The sequence below is a fragment of the Spinacia oleracea genome, chromosome 3 (genome assembly GCF_020520425.1).
Source record: "Spinacia oleracea cultivar Varoflay chromosome 3, BTI_SOV_V1, whole genome shotgun sequence".
Classification (NCBI taxonomy): Eukaryota; Viridiplantae; Streptophyta; class Magnoliopsida; order Caryophyllales; family Amaranthaceae; genus Spinacia; species Spinacia oleracea.
The window spans coordinates 32,652,759-32,673,079 of record NC_079489.1 but is presented as its reverse complement, the minus strand read 5'-3'; the positions used below and the strand labels follow the sequence as shown (position 1 = coordinate 32,673,079).

The 20,321-nt window shown below is 35.9% G+C and overlaps 1 protein-coding gene across 4 annotated transcripts in view; it reads left to right on the top strand.

Moving 5' to 3' along the window:
* Positions 1–1,159: 1,159 nt before the first annotated feature.
* Positions 1,160–20,321, top strand: part of LOC110802228 (uncharacterized) — a 28,219-nt gene continuing 9,057 nt past the window's right edge. Inside the window, exons 1-4 of one of the 4 annotated variants that reach the window (XM_056840090.1) lie at positions 1,189–1,526; positions 2,464–2,536; positions 7,084–7,196; positions 17,678–20,021. In XM_056840090.1, the coding sequence (XP_056696068.1) occupies positions 1,476–1,526; positions 2,464–2,536; positions 7,084–7,196; positions 17,678–17,773 (333 nt within the window). In that variant the 5' untranslated portion in view covers positions 1,189–1,475 and the 3' untranslated portion in view covers positions 17,774–20,021. Of the gene's footprint in view, positions 1,527–2,463; positions 2,537–7,083; positions 7,197–7,592; positions 7,908–17,677; positions 20,022–20,321 lie in introns of those variants that run through there. The other 3 variants (XM_056840091.1, XR_002537103.2, XR_008930295.1) reach the window with 3 other exon arrangements.

Below are 20,321 nucleotides of genomic sequence, written 5' to 3'. Positions count from 1 at the left end.
AAAAATTAAATGTCAACAAAAATTGTCCATCTCCTATATAAAACATATTGTTATATTATTTTTTTGTAATGGGAGAAAACTATTGAAAAAAAGAATTTCCATTAAAAAGAATAGTTGAAAAAAAAATAAAAAAAAATAAACGTTCAGTTTATTCTCTTTCATTCCCAATGACCAAGCTATAATTAGGTTCAGAGAACCCATAAAAACGCTTTGCTCTTCCTTTCAATTCCAAGATGAATTCAGATTCTCTGTATTCTTTCAAATTTTATGTTTGAAAATTTTCCTATAAATTGTAATTTTTTTCAATGAATATTCACAAAATCACAACTCATACCGTCAAAAACTTCAAAACATTTCCTTCCTGAAAAATTGTTGTTGAGAAAATGGAAAATTCAAGTCCCTTTCCAATCTCATCACCAATCAGTTTGCAAGCGTTGTACAAGGGATCCAAAGCTAGTCTTACCCTATAAACCACTGAAAACAGAAAGTTGTTCAATCGTATCATTAAGGTTATGGGTGCAGATTTTTTTGGAGAAGTTGTTGTCTATGGGCGATGAACCACTTCGAGCTCTACTTGAAATTTATGTTGAGCAGGGTAGCGTTACTCCTCAACCCGGTTACAACAAGATTCTCCATTGGCTGCCAAATCTAGGAAGAAGTTGTTTTCAAGGACTCCTCCTTCTGCTAAGAAATTCAAAAAAGTTGGTGATTTGGTTATTGCTCAGACTGTTGGAGAGAGGAAGGATGCAACACCCGGTCGTATCGGTGGGGAGGTCGCAGAATCCAACAACGTGTGTGAGATTGTTATCGTGGATTGAAGTTGATAGCGATGAAAATTTCAAGGGGTTTTCAAGGGTTTTGCTATTTCGGAAGTAGTCTATGTTTGGTTCTTGTTCTGTTTTTTTTTTTTTTTTTTTTCTATTTCTATGTTAGTATGAGAATGATGGATTGATGAAATTCCAGTTATAATATGAGATATGAGATTGATGGAATGATGGAATTGCACTTATAATATTAATATTATGAATGAAGTTATGAACAAATTTTCCTTTATGGTATTTTATTTATTTATTTATTTATGTACGGTACAGAGTACCTTCATTATTAAATTTAGAATCTGCAATAATAAATATATTATTATTTATAATTATAAAAATCTGCAAAAGTGGACCTACAAGAATTAAAAAATTTTTAAAAAAAATACCACATTCTAGATCTTGCATTTGGCTCAAGTCAAATTTTTTCCAGATCTTACATTCGGCCATTGGTATAAGGGAAACAAGAATTCCACATTAAAAAAAAAAGAGTAGCCCCCCTAGCAATGGTAATCAAGTCTTTCTCAAGTACAAATTTTCCCATTTTGATTGAAAGCTTCCAATTATAGATGGTGTTTAATTTGATTCAATTTGGAGGAGAGGGAATTGGGTGGAAGAGAGGTATTTGGTGGAGTTCTATTTAGTAGATCTGAAGGAACGATGAAGGAGCGGGAGATCGACATTAGGCATGGAGAAGGCTACAAAACCTCGGTAAGATAATTTTGTTAGCCTGGATTTAACATGCCGGCCGTTTTCCAATTACTGTAATTATACAACCCGTTTTGTTAGGATATATATTTTGGAATATCTGCATATATGGTGATACGGTAGTTGGGTATATATGGTGGTGATTGATACAATTTAATTCACTTCCTAAGATAGAGTTCAAGTATTATTCCAACTCTTGTAATATTTAATTGGGCACAATCAATGACACAAAGGCAATTACGCCCAAAATTTCTCTACACGTTTTCTAGTTAATATGCGGAAACTATAAATGTTGATGCGAATGAACTAACAAATTCCTGGAATTTCATTCTCAATTAACATGGCCTGGATTGGAAATAATTTCAATTTACCCAATTTATGTTAATTTTAACATAAGCAAATTTACCCAATTTTGAATTACATGAATAGCTTCAATTAACTAAGTTGTAATAAAGCATGTAAAGGGTACGGTGCCGGATATGTTGTGAAATACTTGCTGATGATGAAGGCAAGTTTATTATAACAGTAGAAAAAAATTTAGGTGTTTGTGGCACTTTTTATGTTGGTACAATGATACATTATCTAGTTAGTGTTGGAGAATAGGTTGCACAGACACGAGATACAGATACGGATACGGGGAATCGAAGTTTGGTATCATAGGGTAATGTGTGTCCGAGTGTCGCGTGTCCAACACGTTTTGAAAACGGTTAGTGTCATACTTTTGAAGTGTCTGTGCATCATAAGTTAGAGACTTATCTTTAGCCTTGTTTGGGACATATTGTCTCTTTAATTCTTTATACTCAAGGTTTGCTGCATGATAAGGGATATACTCCGTATATAGTTAGAGATTAGGGATGGGAGGTGTTCTCCTTGCTTGATTCTGCCATTCTCTTTTTTTGTGACTGTTTCCCTTTGTATTCTTACATGTCATGTGCTACAGGGGTGGAGCATGATCAATTCTATCAGCCCATTTTTTATCTTGAGAGATTGTTTCCCAAACACAACAAGGAAAGGTACGTTGATGTTTAGAGATTTAGCTATCTTTTACTGATGTGGTGCAAATTGGTGTACATTATTTTGTTTTTTCATGTTATTTTCCCTTATGAGTGGAATAGTTAGAAGAGTAGTATTTCTAGATATTGCATTTGCTTTATGTTTGTTTAAATTTGTTTGATGTCATTGGGTTCACTTTTTATCCAAAAAACCTATCTACTGTGGCAAGCTATAGACATATATTATCTCTTGGCTCTGCCAAGGGAAACAAAATCATTTTGGTCCGCATCTAGATGTTCAGAAAGACCATATTTTTTTATAAAACATAAAAAGGGTATGTATTTGACTCAAACTATCCCAATTAAACTATCCTAAATCAAACAAATTGTAATCATCCTATATGGGGAAATAAATTATCCCACTTAAACTATCCCTGGCGTACAAATTGTTTGAATTTATTTTCAGTTCCCGCTCTTGTATAAGGAAGGCTTGTACCTGCACATTAGTTTGACACATTTAGAAATTATAATAATAATAATTATACTATGTAGCATTTATATAGAAACTCATAATCAATATAAAGATATTTTTTACTTACTCGGTCTTGCTTGCGTTGGTGCACCGTACTTCAGTCCATATGAAGAAAAAAGTAAAAATTAAATTATATAGAAACTAAAATCTATTACTATATACTAAAAGAGACACCAGGAATGACACCGTGTCAATTCCTGGTGCGATTTTTCCCGCCAAAAACCACTTTCCCAAAAAGTGTATCTGTTTTATTTTATTTTTATTCTCTACCTTTTTTTATAAACTATTTACGTATGGAAACAAAATTTAGTTTATAAATTATGGAAATAATAGATACGACGTAATTAATTATAATTATTCTAAATTGGTAATATTTTAGTCAAAGCGCTATATTAATAATGGAAAATATATCACTCAATATTTTGGTCAAATTACCAAATTAGCATTTTAAATATGCATATTAGATGAATAAATTTAAGCGAGTATGTTAAAAATGTTATAATTATGCAGTAGTTTGGAAGATATTCAGTTAAATATTTTGTGAAAAAAATTAATCAAAATCCGTGCGTGCACGGGATCTAATCTAGTTTATAATATATAAGTAATATTAGTAACTTACCGGCAAGGGTGGCATCACATGAAATGGAGGAGCATGGGCCATATTATACGTAAACGGATTATAGTTTGGCCGAACAACCTTAATAAATAAATAAAAAATGTCAAAGTAATTCTTCCTCTGTATTATGGAGTAATATAGTATTAACAAGTTACCATAAAAAACACTTACATGTGCGCTAGGGGAGCTAACAACATAGTTTGACGACATGATTGGATATTGCATCCCATTCACTCGGTATTGATTATGGGACAAAAAATAAAATAAAACCCAAGTATTGGTAAATATTATTTTCATCATGTACATATAACTAATTTTTTTAACGTGAACATATCTATTTGATATACTATTTCTTTTATCATACCTGTGACCATTCTCCATATCCAATGTTATAGTCTGGTGTATGATGATTCTTCTTGTACATCTCACTTTGTTGTTCATTTGCATATCCTTTCCTCTTGCTTGGCTTTTTCCCTTTACCTCTCCGATCTATTGGATCTTTTTCTTTTTGGTTCACCAAATCCTCATGTTGAGGATTTCTCTCATCTTCATCTCCGTTTGAGGAATGTCTTCCATAAAACTTTCCAATGGTGTTCACAGTTTTGGGTATTTCTTGACATCCTTCAGCCAATGCCTTCACTTCCAACCTCAACTTAGACAAAGATTCCATAAGAAACGAATATGGTTTCTCATCTATGATTGCCACAGAAGCAATATCCTCAAATTCCTTAGACAAAGCAATGTACCTCTTCGCTTGCGGATTCTTATCCGGGGTATAATATGGAACCGGAACTGTGGTATAGTTTCGTACCAAATCCTTTCTCCATCTAGATAGGATGTACTTCTCAGGAATACACTCAACATCCTCCTCATGATATACTCGAATCACATGAAAACACAAAATACCCCTAAATTCAAAGTGTTTACATTCACATTTCATATCGTAGGAGATTCGATCCAATGTCACTTTAAAAGTTTGTTTTCTAGGCCATTTAGCCTTTTTTGTCACCACATCATACACACAAATTTTTCCATCATCTTGGACTTTTGTTGCACTAGTATATGTAACCAAACGCACTTGATCTTGAAACTCCTCAAATTTCTTTGACGTATAAAGGCGTTGAAATACACCCTCACTGACATATTCTGTGAAACATAATGTTGGCTTATTAGTTGATCGAAAATCTTCATTGTCCTCGTCATTTGCTCGTTTGCCCAATTCAAGGCAATATTGATCAACAAATTCTTTCAAAGAAGTATTCAGATTGACAAATGCTTTGAAAAAATTATTCATGCTCTCACTCCGTTGGGTGCTAGACATTCCAGCCCAAAAATCACTCTTAAAATACACAGGAACCCATCGATGCCTAACAGTGTACATCTCATCAAACCACTTGATAGTATGCAACTTATATTTCTCCACTACTTCTTCCCATCTTTTTTCAAACTCTTCAACATGAAGAGAATCATGGAGAGCACGTCGTAATGACTTGCGGATTTCATCACTATTTTCTTCGTCCTTTAGATGTTTCTTTGCATTTCTCAAAATATGCCAAATACACCATCGGTGTTTTGCATCAGGAAAAACCTCCCTAATTGCATTCCCTGTAATAGCAAAGTTAGTACAAAAGAAACTTAGCCGCTTTGTATTAAAATCAATAATAATAATATGAAACCAATGCAAGAAATAATATAACAAACATTCAAAAGGAATAAGTTCCATGTAATATTAGGAACGTTTTCCCTCCATATATGAAGTATACTCTGTGATAGGAGGCCTAGAGGCCAAGAACCAGAAAGAAAGTTGGTCCTTTAGTGTCAAATAACCAAAAATAACATAGTTATCTAAAATATTCATCAATACAATATTATTACAGTGGAAAAAGGTTACCTATAGCCATGCATTGGTCAGTAATAATACAATTTGGAGGTTTTTCAGACATATATGCTAACCATGTCTTGAACAACCAAACATAGTTCCTTGTATCCTCTCCTGAAATAAGAGCACATCTAAGTAACATTGACTGATTGTGATGATTCACGCCTATAAATGGGCAAAAGGACATTCTGTATCTATTCCTCAAGTATGTGGTATCAAATGATATAACATCTCCAAAGTCTCGATATGCAGCTCTACACCTTCCATCAGCCCAAAAAACATTTTTAAGTCTTCCATCATCCCCTTTTTCATACATATAATAAAAATTCTTGTCTTTGGAAGACATCTCTAGAAAATGTTTCTCCATCGCAGCAAAATCTCCTTTTCGAAGACACGAACGTCTATGGTTGCTGACTAGATTTCTACAATCTTTCTCACAGAAAGGAACAGAACCATATCCACCATAACGTACCACAAATGTAGCATAATTTCTACTAATAGGTACTCCAGCTCTTTCATTAGTCATTATAATGTCTTTGTTGTGTGGATTAATGAATCGATAATTAGACATGAATCGTGAATTCAAGGGATCCAAGGTATGGTTATGCTCCAAAACCACAGTGGTGAGTTTCCATTCCCCAGTATTCTTATCAAATGTGGCGGTTATTTTAGCTTTACAACCGGTAACCTGAGTGCGTGATGGCTTTGATGGATCTTTCCCTTTAGGAGTGAATTACCCTTCTTTTGTATATGTCAGTCTCAACCTTGTGCAATCATTGCTATTACCACAATCAACACCTTTAACATTTTCCCGACTTCTAATCTTCATCCCGAACCCGTTTTGTCTTCCAAATTCATGGTAGTATTCAATTACAACATTATAAGATCTAAATGTCATGCCTACTCTCGGGGATACTAATGGCTCTCCTGATGCGAGTGTTGGCTCTTCTACGGATATATCGTTTCTTTCATTTGGATCTTCATCACCTATTAATATATCATCTTCACTAGTGTCATGTCTGATCACATCTGATTCCAAGTCAATACTTTAGTTTGTATCTGAACTTTCATAGCTATCACATTCACTAGGATACTCAATATTAAGATCAACCGCCATTTTTTGCACTCTGTCAACTTCTCCGTCCTTTTTGTCCATTGTAATTTTTCTGCATAAAATAATACATATATATAAATGGGCAATTGTCATATATATTAGGGAAAGATGTACTTAATTTAATGGTACTAATTCATTGATTATTTTACCAAACATAAATCAAACACATTATTAGCTTCAATTGTATGTTATATGTTTTATGGGCTACCAACTGTTGCATGTTACACCAGTATGGGTGGCAATGTAGCCTAGTATGGGTGGCACGAGAAGGTTTCTTTTACCAACTCTTAACAGAAGCTACCTGTTGTAATTTTTACCTCCCCTACATTAAGGATAAGTTATGCATATAAAATTACATGAAATTACATGAAACTGTTTAAAACACATGGTCTGATAAATAATGTTGTGAACAAGGACCTTGTTGCAGTGATTGAGAGAACATTGAAGAAAGAATTGGCTGTTGTTGGCACAAATGTAGCTCGTGCAATAAGTCCTGCTATTGAGAAAACTATTTCTTCGACTACTACGGATTCCTTCCAGGTTAGGCCCTAAATTACTTAGTGAAATTAAATTCTGAAGACCATGATACAACATTATGGCTATCCCGTGGCACTAGTTGATTTAGTATCTGTTAGGGGATAACCATATTAATTGTAAAATTTGTGAACATTTGTTAAGAGTTGTGGACATTTGTGAAAGCCACTTGATGTGAAAGCTGGTTGAATTGTGAAGAAAACAAAAACAAAACAGTAGAGGACTTAAATTAACAACTCATGTGAATTATCAAACTTCCCCACCCTTTCCTACCTTATTTTACTTGGTTTCTCTTTCTTTTTATGAGTATTTTCCTTTCATATTTTCCTTCAGTATTTTCTGTCATAGTTGATGTTGATGTATGACTTACAAATGAGTAATAAATCTTCCACCACAATGCAGATTTGCAGACGAAAGTTATGAGAATATAGTATTTTGGTACATACCTTGTTCGTGACTACAAAATTTGCTTAACGGAATCGAATGAACATCTCCGGGAATTTCGTTGAAATTAGTTTATCAAAAAATAGTAACGTTTTTTTTCCTGATCTTAGAGGATGCAAAAATAAAATTCAAAATGTTGTAATCAATTATGAAAATCAGATTCTTTGAGATAATTAAACTCTCTTTTTCTGTATTTGTAAACTTGTAATCATACAAATCAATCAACATATTTTTCTGGTCACCTTAATAAATGCTTTCATATTCCTATGTCTACTTAGTGTCCACCTAATCCTCATATGTCCACATGTATAGTCTACGTAAGTTGGGTAAACTACCCCGTGGGTAGATCTATCAATCTCCGGAATACTATAGAAGCAACAACCAACATTGGTGACAACAATGAAACAACCATAATAGTATCTATTATAACAATAACACGAACAATGACAATATCAAAACTAACAGTGGTGATTGAGGCTGAACTTGGTAGGGAGGACCTGTGTTCGATCCCCCGCAACAACAATTAGGAGGGGAATGGAACCTATCCACTCAGAACTCGCCCCGAATCCGGATTAGCCCTAAGGGTGAACCGGATGGTACACCAAAAAAAAAAAAAAAACAATATCAAGACTAAAAATGACAATATCAAAACTAACAATGACAATAACAATAGCTCACAGTACCAACAATGGCAAAAACAACACTATCAACATCAATAATCATCTTCACCCATAATTTTAATTCAAATCTAGTATTAAGGCGAAAGAAGAGTGTGGCACCTCAGGTGATTCAATTGGAGGTACAATGAGGGAAACCATGGCCACCATTAGCGACGACGAATCAAAAGGGATCGGAAGTGGTGTAACACCAACAAACAAGGTATCATCTCCGACAGTATTAGTAGCGCCGATGAATAAGGACGGTGCCTACGTCAAATGAAAGTACCGATATCACCATATAAAGCCAAAAGAGAGAGAAGATTCAATAAGTTAGGGTATACTAAATTTAGGGGTTTTGATATTTATTCAATTCCAACTAATTGATGAAGGGAGTCTGAAATTACCGAACAAGGGAGTATGATCGAGTGAACATCGTCGGTGTTAAATGTCAGAGGAGAGGAGAAGTGGTGGCTTGATAGCCTGATAGGTGGTTTTGGTGAGGGGAAACCAACTAACAGGAAAAATGGAGGAACCAATATTGAGAAGATGAGTGAAGATGAAATGGTAAGGACCAATATTGGGCAAAAGCTTTTGTGTAAGACCGTCTAACGGTTAGACAAATTGTTTGGTATTAACTAGACTAGTGTAAAACATAACTATAAGTAATAAAATCATAACTATTTGAATAACAAAATAGTTAAGGTATAAAGACAAATAGTTAAATTTATGAGTCGAATAGTTATTATTTTCGAACAAACTTATTGATAACTAAAACTCATAAAATCTTAACTAATTGATCTCATTGCTTAACTGATAAGTTTCATTGTTTAACTAATTGATTAAGTGCTTAACTAATAGGTTCTGTTGCATAACTACTTGGTTTCGTTGCTTAACTAATTGAATTTCAAACTTAACTAATTGGTTTCAGCGGTTAACTAATTAGTTAAAGTGCATGCATAAAAGTGGTCTAACCGTTAGACCGTCTTTCCTAAAAGTTTGTAAATATTGGGAGATGCAATGTCGGTTAACACAAATATCTTACTTCATTTTTTATTTTAATTTCATTATTTTATATTTCTTTTATATATTTTTTGTTTTTCACATATTTTTTTTTGTTTTCACAAATTGTTTGTTTGAATTTTTTGACTTACTAGAAATCTAAAATTTAATATCATACAAAGTGTTTGACTAATAAGTTCGTTTAGAATAATAATTTCTTAAATATAATTAAGAATAAAAATATTGGGGCATCACAGTTCTGGAATTGAATGGTATTTTTTGCTTCACTCATCTATGGTTTCAATGAGAAGAAAGAGAGAGTTGGCTTGTGGGATCACTTGATGGCTATTGCTGATAACATGTCCATCCCATGGGTGATAATGGGAGATTTCAATGCTCTCATGGCAATTTAAGATAGGGTTGGAGCACCTGTTAGGCTTCCTGATATTCAAGACATGAGGAACTGTATGACACATTGTGGTCTCACTGAAGTCAAGATAGTGGGAAGGCATGTCACTTGGACTAATAAACAAGATGGGTATGCTAGGGTGTTCTCTAGGATTGATAGAGTGCTTGCTAACATAGACTGGGAAGACATGTTCCCCACTGCTGAAGCTACCTTTCTTCCAGAAGGAAGCTTTGATCACTTCCCTATGGTGTTGCAATGCTACCACCTTCCTGCTTAAAAGAGACATTTTAGGTACAATATGTGGATGAAGTCTGCACAGTTCATGCGACTAGTTGAGAACACCTGGGGTAAGCATGTCTCTGGTTGCCATATGTTCAGAGTTACTTAGAAACTAAAAATGATCAAACAAGAACTGAAACTGCTAAACAAAGCAGGACTCAACTCCATCGAGGCTGAAAGCTTAAGACTACATAAGGATTTGCTACAAATCCAGCATGAAATGCACAGGCAACCTGGTGATAGTTCATTAGCCACAGCTGAAAAGGTGGCAAGTCATGCTTATAAAGTTGCTCATGAGTGCTATTTATCTTTCTTACATCAGACAACTAAGGTTCAGTGGTTAGAATTGGGTGATGAGAACAACAAGGTGTTTCATCAAAGTGTTAAATAGAGAAGAAAAACTAACCAGATCCACTCAATCCAGACCAATGCAGGGGTGTGGGTGAAGACATCTACTGAGGTTTAACAGGCCTTTACTCAGTTTTATGATTACCTTTTTGGGTCAGTTATGATCAATAGAAGATAGGTCCAACCTATCATCTTTGATCAAGGGAGCATACTGATTGATGCTCACATGCAACGCCTTATATGCTCTTTCAATGAGGCTGACATCAAAAGAGTTATGAACTCCATTCCTAATAACAAAGCACCAGGGCTGGATGGGTTCAACAGTCAGTTTTTCAAAGCCACCTGGTCCATTGTAAGCAATGACATCTGTGCTTCCATTTCAGATTTTTTTTTCACAATTGGTAAAATCCTTAATAAAGTTAATGTAACTTCAATTACCTTGGTTCCTAAAGTCAATGTGCCTGCTTCAGTAGGAGATTTTAGGCCAATTGCATGTTGTTCTGTTCTGTATAAATGCATATCTAAGCTCCTATGCAGCAAATTGAGTTTTGTGCTTCCTGATATCATCACTCACACACAGGGAGCATTTGTTTATGGAAGATCCATTCTACATAATGTCTTGATCTGCCAAGACATTATTAAACCCTATGGCAGGGGGGAGTTCTCAACCATGTTGTATGATGAAGCTGGACCTGAGGAAGGCTTATGACACAGTGGAATGGGCATTTATTGAGGAAGCAATGACTGAGTTAGGTTTTCCTGCTCACTTTATCAGCTTGATCATGACTTGTCTTTCCACCACTCAATACTCTCTCATGATTAATGGAGTGCCCTCCTCCCTCATTCACCCTAAAAGGGGGTTAAGACAGGGTGATCCCCTCTCTCCCCTCCTGTTCACTATTCGCATGGAATATTTTTCCAGATCAATGAAGTTGGTTGGTCAACATCCTGAATTTCACTTCCACTTTAGATGTAAGACAATGAGAATGAACCACTTATGCTTTGCAGATGACCTACTTATGTTCTGCAGGGGGGATATCTCTTCTATGAAGCTAATGTTGGAGGATTTCAGATATTCTCTGAAGCTACAGGTTTACAGGTTAACCTTGTAAAATCTTCCATCTATTGCCATGGAATGAATCCAACAGTTAAGGCTAGTATTCAGATGATCTCTGGTTTCAAACTTAAAGAATTACCCTTTAGATACTTGGGGGTGCCTACCAGTTCTAGAAAACTGCAGGCTGGAGATTGTGAATTCATGGTTGAAAAAATGGTGTCCAAGATTAAGGTATGGAGCATAAGGCATATGTCCTTTGCAGGAAGGATGCAGTTAGTCAACTCAGTCCTCATGAGTATCTGTGTATACTGGGGGCAAATCTTTCATCTTCCTAAAAAATTACACACAAAATTTCTACTATTTGTAGATCTTACCTCTGGTATGGAGATATGATGATAGTAGACCTGGAAGTATTGGTTGGGATCATCTTTGTAATAAAAAAGATCAGGGTGGTTTGGGTTTCAGGAACATCTCTCTTTGGAACCAAGCTGCTGTGGGGAAACTGGCTTGGGCAATTAGCCAAAAACAGGATAATATGTGGGTAAAGTGGGTGCACACTCTCTATGTGAAAGATCAATGCTGGCAGCAATATACACCATCTCTTGATGCAAGTTGGGAAATTAGGTACATATGTAAGGTTAAAACAAGTATTTCAAGTGCTCTTAGCTCTACTCAATGTCTTCTTGCACATAAGTACTCCATCAAAGAAACTTATGGGGGTCTGTTGCTCAAAAACCCAAAGTTCCTTGGCATAGGTTTGTTCGGAATAGATATACTGTCCCAAAACACAGGTTCACTCTTTGGTTGGCTCTCCTTGACAGACTGAAAACTAGGGCCAGGTTGTTTAAGATTGGAGTGGGGGATAGTGACACTTATGCTATCTGTGGTACAGCAGTGGAAACTAGCTCCCATATGTTTTTTTAATGCCAATTCAGTGTTGACTGTCTGCTGTCATTTTTGGCTTGGCTTGGTTTTAACCGGTCCAGGAACAGACTTACTCAGTTGCTTCAATGGGTGAGAAAATATCGTAAGAAAAATTTCATATGGAAAGTCATTCTGACTGCTTTGGCAGGGCTTGTGTACCAGATTTGGAAAGCAAGAAATGCAGTTGTTTGGGATCTCCAAGTCCCAACTAAGCAACTCATATTAAAGACAATCCAGTTTGATACTAGGAACAGGATTCGGAACTTGATTAGCAAGAATGTTAATTGGTTAGACCATGATTGGATTAGAGCCCTGTAGTGCTTATTGTTGTTTAAGCTTAGGTTGTTGAGCTGTAGTTTTTGCAGGTTTGGTTCTGTGGGTGCCTCCCTCAAGTTCCTTCTTGGCTAGGGTGTACTATCTCTTTCTGTTGATTAATATATGATAGCTTGCTTGCCAAAAAAAAGGTTGAAACTTGAATTGAATTAACGAAAGTAATCGACAAAGGTTTAGAGCGAAAATAGGTACCAAAAACTACGGAACTTTTTAATACTAGAAAACTAATACGTAATTAAAAGCATGTCCTCTAAGAAAAACTAAGTTTAATATGTATAAGGTCCCCCAAAAACATACGGAGGAATCCGACAGGGAAAAGCACCGAAAACCGGTCGGGTTTCGAAAACTCGCCGATTTTCGACACAATGAGCTGTAATAGACTTATTCGTATTCAAAACCGGTGGCACCGGATTACAGAAACAGGCCGGTTACGAATTCATACTTTAATTCCACACTTAGAAATTTTTTGGGTTGGAAAAAGTTGGAAAAACACCGAAAACCGCTGGCACCGAATTTCGTAGCCCGGTCGATTTTCGGTGCAAAACTACACAAATTTTCTATCTTCAAAACACCAAAATTCCTTCGTTATTTATCGAAATTAGGCAAATGACCACTTGTTAGAAAAATATTTAATTCTAGAATCCAACACAATTAAAATAACTGCATTTGAACTTGTAGAACTTGAGTATTCTCAAAAGAGTGGACAAGGGTCAATTTTCTACTTCTTTCACTATCTGCTTTTCTTCAAAACTCTTCCAACTCAATGTTTGTGCCCTCAAAAGTAAATAATATCTTTTTGTAATTGAAATAAGTAGTAAATGCACCTAAATGTTCTAATTCCTACAATGATAACCCTGAAACTACAAACACACTACAAGGAGCATATTAGTACTCACAATGGCTTCGAAGAGCTCAATTGAGAACAAAAGTGCATACGAGACGGGGGTAAAAAAACTCTATAAAATATGAAAATATCAAACTCCCCCAAGATAGACAATTAATTCACCCCAAATTCAATAGAAAAGATAGACGATGAAACAAAGATCAATTCAAGGCAAGCAAATATCATGATCAAATTCGCTAGTCCCTATGGTCACACATCAACCTGTACAAATTTCACACGAGGCTCAAAAGGCATAAGCATAAAATCAAGATTGGGTCTCACCAAAGAAATCACTCCTCTCGTTATGTGGCGGGCTAAGCGAGCAAAATGTGGCCAGTTCACTCACCTTCCCATTATGAATATGCACACTATCAAATGAGTAGTAGCCCCTCACAACACTCGTGTGTTTGAAGATTCTCCTAAACACTCAACCTACACCGGAGTCGACTCAAAATTCACATATACTCTTTGATCCATGACAAACGATTGCTTCCAACCTATTGTTACACATGCTGCATGATGATCAAAAGGGCTTTTATTCAAGTTTTTAATGTTGGCCGGGTATAAACAAGGGATAAGGAAGAATTTGGACATGTGAGGGTAAAGCCTAACTTGGGGAGAAAAATGTAACCAATGAAACCAATCTCGAAAAGACTATAAACTCGCCAATAGCCAAAATACGACCATAAGAGAAGAAGTAACCAATAATATGAATAAGAACCAACATCTGCCCTTTTCCGTGCCTTTTTAAACTACAAAAATAAATTCCCTTTTTTTTAATTGAAATAACGACGAAAATAAAACAACTGAATATGTACAAACTAAAATACCCATAACCACAAGCTTTAGGTGCCACTTAGTAATTACATATCTTCCGAATTCACTTCCAATAAAACTCAGGTGCACAACCTTGAATATCATAGGCCTAGAGAGCCAACTGTGAGGGGTGTCAGAAAAGACAGGTTTAGGATCTTTTCTTACTTCTTCCCTCGCGGATGTGTGACAAGCAATATTAAGTAAAATCGGACTAACTATGGGAAATTAGCCTCTTTTTACTAGTTTATGGAGTCTCCATTCAGTTTTACAAAAATGACAAAACACAGTTGTTGTGACACGTGAGTACAAGCTTGTGAGACCCATGCTCAACGTATTTGACCACAACGGCCTTAGGTTCCCTTGTGATTCCTTGTGTGGGAATCGCTCAACATACATCCGGGGAGTAGAGATTGAGGGTTCGAGGGACATTTACTAATACGGGGAGTGCCACACATTAGCCCATGAAGCGGTCCTTACTAGTTCAATGTAACGAAGACGGGACATGTGTAAACATTGCTAATTTGAGTTGCTTTTAATACACAAGTATTAACTAACAACCGTCAAAGGGTGATTTAGATTGATTTAAGGTGCCTAACAATAAATTCTGATTGTCCAAAGAATATCTTATTAGGCTATATAGATAATCAGGTTATGTTTGACAGATTTATAATGGTGATTAAAGCAATAAATCAGGTTATGGCACGTTACAATATAGTTTTGGCTATATTGTGGTTCTCAGAAAACTAACCACTTGTCTTTACTAGCTTTCCTTTTATTCAACGAACGTTCCTCAACTTGACTGGACTCTTGGGTAGGATCCAGGATTAATTTGAGTGTTTATACCGGCAGAGTTCCGCTTAACAAGAGTTAATACGACAGAACTCGTGGAATACCGTGTGCGGGGCTATAGTAAGAACGTATAGGGAAGTTAGGCTTAGGCTTGTAGCTTGGGTATAGTATGAGATTATGATTTGGTGCCTTTTACTTGGCCGATCAATTCCTCTATTTATAAGAAATAAGTGTTGTTAAACATATGAATTATTAGCATTTGAGGTACGTCGGAAAGCATCTTGGCGCCATAAATCTTTCGCGCACAGCACCTGGGCGTGAGAAATGTCTCACGCTTATGTGCTGGCGCCAGAAATTTTCTAGAGTTTTTTTTTAAGTTGAATTAGGACAGAGGCGTGAGAATATTGTTGCGCGTGAATGTTGGCGCGAGAGATTAACTACGATGGGCCCTATGCGCAAGAGATTTCTTGCGCACAAATCTGTTTTCATGCATTTTATCTCCTCATTTAGAGTTTAATTCGGTTTTATGTCGTATTAAATCTCTTTTAATCCTTATTTTCAGTTATTAAACTAAAACTCTATTTTGAATCCTTTTTCTATTTTTTTAGGACTTTAAGAATTTAATCGGAATGCGACTAGAATTATTTAATGCTTTTCAATCTTGTCTAGGAAATTAATTGGAGTGCAACTAAAATTCCTATATGCTTTAGAATTTTAATTGGAAATCTATCTTGGACGGTTTACTAGTTTTAGCAGATACTTAGATAGGCAGCTACTATAAATAGCAGTTAATGTAAATAGGAATTTTGGGTTTGGGTAATGAGTCAGTCAGTCTTAGAATGTCCGCCGATCAGGAATGCGTTTTCCAAGTGGATGTTTTGTTTCATCATATATAGAACTTACCGCTTCTAGCCGGAGACCAAATGTAGGCGTTTACAGTTAGCCCCCACTTTAATTGTGTCTGTTTAAGACGAAGATCAAAGTATTGGTAGACGAAGTGCATCTAGTGAATCTAATTTCGGGAAATTAATTCGGATACGAGGGTCTCACGAGCCCCCGAGTGATAACGTTTGACTTAAGGGTCATCACTAGGAATGTCAACATTTTTCCTCACGAGTCATTGAATACTTTGTAGAATGAACTTGTACCTCCTCACAATGTCATTGGAGGTGTTCAGATAAAGGCAGAGTTTTTCGAAAACTTGATAGGCTTATTTTATAATTTTGCTAGATTGACGACTTGGCAGTCCTGCTTTTTGAGGAAGAAAGCGAAAAACTTCGGCTCTCGCCTTTTTGGAAAGAAGGCGTAAAACTTGGCTCTCGCCTTTTTGCCTTTTTGGAAAAATGGCGGAAAACTTGGCTCTTGCCTTTTTGGAAAGAAAGAGGTAAACTTGGCTCTCACCTTTTTTAAAAGAAAGCGGTAAACTTGGCTCTCGCCTTTTTGAAAAGAAAGCGGTGGCTCTCACCTTTTTGAAAATAAAGCGGTAAACTTGGCTCTCGCCTTTTTGGAAAGAAGGTGAAAAACTTTGAATTTTAATTTTTTTTTTTTTTAGTTTTAACTCTCGTTTTTGGAAAGGGAAATCGCTCTCGTTTTTTGGAAAACAGAAAATTTTTATTTTTAAAAATAACTGGGGATTTTTTATGAATAAGAAATTCCGATGAAAATGATTGGGGTCGCGACCGGTTAGTCACGATTATTTCCCGAGAGGTCGTGACCTTTTAGTGGACCCATGATTTTCTTTTTTATTTTTTTTGGAATAAATAATAGTTTTAGGAAACCTGTATTTTTTCCGCGGGAGGGAAATTGTAAAGCTAACTGTTGTTTTTGCAGTTGGGCGAAGTCTAAGTGGCCCGAAAATAATTTGTCAGAATATTTCTTGGGCGCAAGACTTTTGTCGCGCCTTGTTGCTAGGCGCAAGAATCCTTTCGCGCATCGGTTTGCGCACAATAACTTTCTTGCGTTCTGCTTCTTTAAAATCGAGTTTTGTAGGAATAGTTCGTCATCCCTAATGCTGCTTTTGTTCGATATGTGTTGCTTATTTCTGCTTGGATTTGCTTTTGTTTTTCTTAGCCAAAGTTACTCACAAGCAACTCTAGATCATATTTATGTAAGTAATTTCAAATTTTCTTGAGTTCTTGGCTTAACTTTGAGTAAATATCGTATGAAACCTATGCTCAATTTGATTTGGGGTTTTCTATTTTGGCACAATTTCATGTAATCAGTTGCTTGAACACGATGTTTATAACATGTGTTTGTGCATGTCATTTTTTGCAAGTATATCAATTTCCATTTGATTTTTGGCTTGATTGAATTAGCCCCCCAAGTGTACCTATGAATTGATACTTTGGATATAATGTAGGTACTAGGACTTTGTTGCTTACATTATACACAGTCTATGAGTGGTAGAAAATGTATGAATTTCGATTTCGGAGTTGTTTGGGACTATGAGTCCTAGTCAGGTAAGTGTAATGATTTGTATCGTCTCGTTTTATGCGAGAGTCTAACTATTCGTTTTTTTGTCTTTGGTTCAACGTTGTACATGCGAAGATCATTTGTATGATGCAGTGTCACGAGGGGTATGCATGCCTCGTGGATGTTTGGGGTTTGCGGAAAGAACTTGTCGCGTGTGCCCCGTTTTTGTAGAAGAACTCGGGGTTTCATCCCTCGAATTTTTATCTTTGCTTTCTTTTCTTGCGGTAGAAAATTTCTTTTGCTTTTCATTGTCCTTTGGAGCAATGGTCGAACTGTACGAATGGATATATGCAGAGATATTTTCATGCATGTTCGTTGCAGTAGAATGATCGGAGTTTTTAGAAACTCGCGATGTTTTATTGCCCTATTAGTTTGGAGCAACTTTCAAGTTCTAAGTAGTGAATACTGCTTAAAGTTTAGATGAGGGTCTTAGTAGACCAAGGTTCGTTTCATGCAACAAAACACTATGACTTTCTCCCTATGACGTACGTATAGCATGAAAATTTGCGATAAAATTGACATTTGGAGCAGTTTTGAATTGCCTTTCTCAAGCCCCCAAGCACGTCTACGGGATTGGTTTTGTACTGTAATTCTTGGCATACGTTTTTGCATATTCATGACGTCTTGGATGAATTATCCGACTACTGAGAGTTCATGAATAGTTTGAATAATACTTGTTTAGTGCAAGGTATGTTCGAGGAAAGAGTAGTAATTGCTACTCGCCGTTTTTCTTTGTAGGTGTCGTATTAGGCAACATTGCAATGGTCAAGGTAATTAGTAGGTTGAATTTTGCCTTGACCAAAGCTTAGATGGCTCCCTTCTAGCCAAAGTCAGAGTAAGGCATTCGACTTATACTCAAAGAAACAGACATAAAACAAGACGCATTCATATTTCAAAGTCAACAATATCTCTTTTCTTATTTGGCGAATTTAAGATTGTAGAAAGAAATCAATTAAAACTTGCAGATTTAATTCCAAACGCAATGGAAAAGTCTTGTATGTTCAATAAGTTGTTAAGGAGAAGAATTGTAATACCTCGTATTTTTATGTATTTATATATATATTTTATTATATTTATAAAGAATTTTTACGATTTTTAGAATTTACATTTAAATATTATTTAAATGTATTTTTAATTAATTAGAATATTTATTATTTTAATTAATTACGAAATGAATTTATTATTTGAAGCCGGGAAATTATTGGGTTTCGATTTTTAAATGATTTGAATTAATTCTAAGCCCAACCTGTTTAATAGTTGAGCCCAACTAAGATTTCTAATTTAAATTCTTATTCCAAACCCAATCATTAAAGGGAAGCCCAATATCTAATTCCTAAGCCTAGCCCATTAGGGATTGGGGGAACCTATAAATATACCCCTTACATTCAATTGATCCTCACTTATTAAACCCTCATTAATTTTCTCTCTCCTCTTTTCTTGCACCACACTCACCCCGACCTCCCTCTCTCTCTTGCTCTTGTCCCTCCTTGCCCTCGCCCAGCACCCAGCCGAGTACGCTGCTCGTGCATCACCCACACTTCCCGCACACTCGTGTGTCATGTTCCCTCACCCCTCGCGCACCCCAGCGCCCACACTCGAGCACCCCTCGCTTCCCTCGTCGCTGCTCGTGCTTCTGCACACTCGACGCTCTCACTCCCTATCTCTCGCCCCTCGTCGCACACTCGTGGCCCTTACCGAGTGTTGTTGCCTTGTTGTTATCGAGCACCCGCGTGCCCGTGCCCCCGCTGCTTGCTGTCCGTCGCACACGTAAGCCAAAGTGTGTGTGCCGTGCACTATACTCTGTATTCTTTCGATCTTTTGCGCCCAATCACATCCAATTCGTGATTGTACCGTGCTATAGGCCGGTTTGGTATAATTCTCTTCTTCCTTACCTATTCTATTTCAATTCCGTATTTTAAATTATATTGTTACTATTGATTTTGATTAATTAAAATGTTGGGATCGGTTATGAACACCGAATTTAGATGATTTGTATGTATGAATTATTGAAATATGTTTTGAATTGGAATATTGCAATTTTCAGATTCGTTTATTTAATAAAGTGTCGATTTCTTTTAAAGGTTTAAAGTGATTTTTATGTTGAATTAGGATTAGGGTTTTAACCCCAACTTAATGGTTGATTTATTTTCATAATTTAATGTTGATTTCAATTATGGAAATCAATTATATTTTTCAGAATTATTTCAAGGCTTAAAATGTCAATTTTTGATGAATTTAAGGGTGAAAAATTAATGTTTTCATGCTAGGGTTTTAGTTTTTCAATTGAGACTACTCCCTCTGTCCCTTAATACTCGTACCGGTTTGACCGGTGCGGAGTTTAAGACACTTGAATTGACTTATTAATTTAATGGGTGTTAGTTGATAGTGGATTATTTTTTAATATAGTTAGTGGGAAATGTGTAAGGGGTGGGGAGTGGTGAGTGGGGGGATATGAATTTTTAAATGATTTTTTGTAGGGAGTAGGGTGTAGGTGGGTTAGTAGATAAGTGTGAGAAATAATATAATATTGGTAAAAATTTCCATTTATAGAAGCGGTGCAAGTATTAAGGGACGACCCGAAAAGGAAAGTGGTGCGAGTATTAAGGGACGGAGGGAGTATTTATTTATTAATGGGCAATTAATTTCTAACTAATTCAAAGGTTTTAGAATTTATAAAAGTTGCTGGAAATTTAATGAACATGAAAAATAATTAAGTTTC